Source organism: Prunus dulcis, chromosome 8, assembly GCF_902201215.1.
Source record: "Prunus dulcis chromosome 8, ALMONDv2, whole genome shotgun sequence".
Classification (NCBI taxonomy): Eukaryota; Viridiplantae; Streptophyta; class Magnoliopsida; order Rosales; family Rosaceae; genus Prunus; species Prunus dulcis.
The window spans coordinates 9,428,076-9,431,444 of NC_047657.1; the positions used below are offsets into that span (position 1 = coordinate 9,428,076).

Below are 3,369 nucleotides of genomic sequence, written 5' to 3' on the forward strand. Positions count from 1 at the left end.
CCCCAAAATGATGAAGATAATCATAGGGTTCATAATGATAAGAATCGTAGTGTTCATAATGATGAGAATCATAGTGTTCATAATGATGAGAATCCACTTGTTAGGACATTACATGATTATTTGCATCCTGCTCGTACAAGTGTGCCATCTTGCATCATTTTTCCGTTAAATGGTCAAACTTTTGATTTTAAACCGGGCATGATACAACTTTTACCAACTTTTCATGGAATGGAATCTGAAAATCCATATTCACATGTGCGTGAGTTTGAGGAAGTTTGTGGAACTTTTCCAACACAAGGGTGTAGGCTTGATACAGTTTTGTTAAAAAAATTTCCATTTTCACTGAAAGATAAAGCGAAAACTTGGCTTTATTCTCTAAGGCCAAGAACAATTGGAACATGGCTTGAAATGCAAACTGAATTTTTCAAGAAATTTTTCCCAATTCAAAAGACAAATTCTTTGAAAAGACAGATGACCACATTTTCTCAAAAAGATACTGAGTCTTTACCTCAAGCTTGGGAAAGATTTAAAGATTTGTTAATGTTATGTCCTCACCATGGTTTTGAAAGATGGAGGGTGGTAAGTCATTTTTATGATGGCTTAACACCTAAAGATCGACAATTTATTGAGATGATGTGCAATGGAAATTTTATGTATAAAGATCCTGAAGATGCTTTTGATTTTCTTGATGAAATTGCAGAGAAATCTCAGATTTGGAGCACTCCCAACACATTTGAGCCTAATTCCCAAAAGGCAAAATCTTCTATTAATCCTTCTAGCGGCAGTATTTATCACCTTAAGGAGGAAGATAGTCTCAAAGCTCAATTGGCAACAATGGCTAGGGAAGTTGAAACTCTAAAATCAAAATTGCCTCAAAAAGTTAATTCAATTGCAAGTCAAGAAATTTTTTAGATTTATGAAGTTTGCGGGGTCATGGGACATGTAACAATAGAGTGTCCAACACTTCCAGCTTTTAGAGAAATGTCAGCCGTCAACTCCAGCTTCACCACCAGCTGTCAACTCCACCTTGACCTCCAGCTGTCAACTCCAGCTTCACCACCAACTTGACCTCCACCTTCAACTCCAGCTTCACCACAAACTTCACCACCTTCAACTCCAACTTCACCACCAACTTCAGCTCCACATTCAGCTCCACATTCAACTCCACATTCAACTCCAACTTGACCTCCACATTCAACTCCACCTTCACCACCAACTTGACCTCTACCTTTAACTTCAGCTTCACCACCAACTTCACCTCCACATTCAACTCCACCTTCACCACCAACTTGACCTCCACCTTCAACTCCAGCTTCACCACCAACTTCACCTCCAGCTTCACCACCAACTTGACCTCCACCTTGACCAACACCTTCAACTCCAGCTTCACCACCAACTTCACCTTCACATTCAAGTCCACCTTCCCCACCAACTTGACCTCCAATTTGACCTCCACTTTCAACTCCAGCTTCACCACCAACTTCACCTCCAGCTTCTCTCAGTACTAGTTTTCTTTTCTTTTTGATTTATGATCGCAGGAGACTTAGTGTTTGGTTTATGACACTTGGATTCGTTCCTAAGCTTTTCCCTATAGGTTTGAACTTGTATTTGACTAATTTGTTTATCTTTCTTTATTCAAGATATATATGATGTAATTTGTTTTTTTATTCAATTCATAAATGAATAATCAGTTTGATGAGCACATTGTATTCTACAACTACTGTGACATTATTCAATTCGAAAATTATACTCTTGTGCTAGAGCGTATCAAGGACAACTATCCCTGGGCTGTTGAGGCCAAAGTTGAAGATATGGGAAGATGAGAGATTATCACATGCAACCTTTATTTTGATGGAAACATGAATGCAAAAAAATTTGAAAATAATAAAGGATTGATATATCATCAGAAAATGGTCCACATGGGATCAAAGTCAAAGTTCATTGTGTGCAACAAACCAAAATACCAAAGGAGGTTTAGTAACATATCAACTCCACCTTGACCTCCAGCCTTCAACTCCAGCTTCACCACCAACTTGACCTCCACCTTCAACTCCATCTTCACCACCAACTTGACCTCCACCTTGACCTCCACCTTCAACTCCACCTTCACCACCAACTTGACCTCCACCTTCAACTTTAGCTTCACCACCAACTTCACCTCCAGATTCAACTCCACCTTCACCACCAACTTGACCTCCAACTTGACCTCTACCTTTGACTCCACCTTCCCCACAAACTTGACCTCCACCTTCAACTCCACCTTTACCACCAACTCCACCCTCCATCATCCCCTTCACCTCCACCTTCAACTTCACCTTCACCACCAACTTCACCTCCACCTTCAACTCGGTCTTCACCATCAATTTGACCTCCAACTTCACTTTCACCTCCACCTTTACCACCAACTTGACCTCCACCTTCAACTTCACCTTCATCACCAACTTCACCTTCACATTCAACTCCATCTTCACCACTAACTTGACCTCTAACTTGACCTCCACCTTCAACTCTACCTTCACCACCAACTTCACCTCCATCTTCAACTCTACCTTCACAGCCAACTTCATCTCCACATTCACCACCAACTTCACCTTGACCTTTAACTCCACCTTCACCACCAACTTCCATCTTGACCTCCACCTTCAACTTTAGCTTCACCACCAACTTGACCTCCACATTAGACCTCACCTTCACCACCAACTTCACCTCTACCTTGACCTCCACCTTCAATTCCAGCTTCACCACCAACTTGACCTCCACCTTCAACTCCATCTTCACCATCAACTTGACCTTCACCTTGACCTCCAGCTCCAACTCCAACGTCACCACCAACTTGACCTCCACCTTCAACTCCAGCTTTATCACCAACTTGACCTCCACCTTCTACTCCAGCTTCACCACCAACTTCACATTCACATTCACCTTCACATTCACCACCAACTTCAACTCTACCTTCACCACCAACTTGACCTCCAGCTTCAACTCCAGCTTCACTCCCAACTTCACCTCCAGCTTCTCTCAGTACTAGTTTTCTTTTCTTTTTGATTTATGATCTCAGGGGACTTAGTGTTTGGTTTATGACACTTGGATCCGTTCCCAAGCTTTTCCCTATAGGTTTGAACTTGTATTTGACTAATTTTTTTATCTTTCTTTATTCAAGATATATATGATATAACTTGTTTTCTTATTCAATTCATAAATGAATAATCAGTTATGAGCACGTTGTATTCTGCAACTACTGTGACATTATTCCATTCAAAAATTATACTCTTGTGTTAGAGCATATCAAGGACAACCATCCCTGGGCTGTTGAGGCCAAAGTTGAAAATGTGGGAAGAGGAGAGTTTATCACATGCAACCTTTGTTCTG

General features: G+C 41.1%; 1 protein-coding gene and 1 non-coding gene across 2 annotated transcripts; both read right to left on the reverse strand.

The window, feature by feature from the left end:
* Positions 1 to 454: 454 nt before the first annotated feature.
* LOC117612346 lies at positions 455 to 563 on the reverse strand. Its single transcript, XR_004583385.1, has one exon. It is a non-coding gene; the product is annotated as a small nucleolar RNA R71 (small nucleolar RNA).
* Positions 564 to 1,016: 453 nt separating this feature from the next.
* On the reverse strand, positions 1,017 to 2,567 carry LOC117638426 (glycine-rich cell wall structural protein 1.8-like). The gene is made up of 2 exons (XM_034373556.1): positions 2,034 to 2,567; positions 1,017 to 1,517 (listed from the first exon to the last, which is right to left on the reverse strand). Exons 1-2 carry the CDS (start codon positions 2,565 to 2,567, stop codon positions 1,017 to 1,019), a joined length of 1,035 nt encoding a protein of 344 aa, XP_034229447.1.
* Between the last annotated feature and the right edge of the window lie 802 nt (positions 2,568 to 3,369).

Bases quoted from the DNA above. Each gene is read 5' to 3' on its own strand.
- LOC117638426 (XM_034373556.1), bottom strand. From the start codon at position 2,567: ATGAAGTTGGCTGTGAAGGTAGAGTTGAAGATGGAGGTGAAGTTGGTG. The intron at 1,518-2,033 runs GTTGGTGGTGAA...TAAATCAAAAAG, and splicing joins GAGTTGAAGGTGGAGGTCAA to AAAAGAAAACTAGTACTGAG.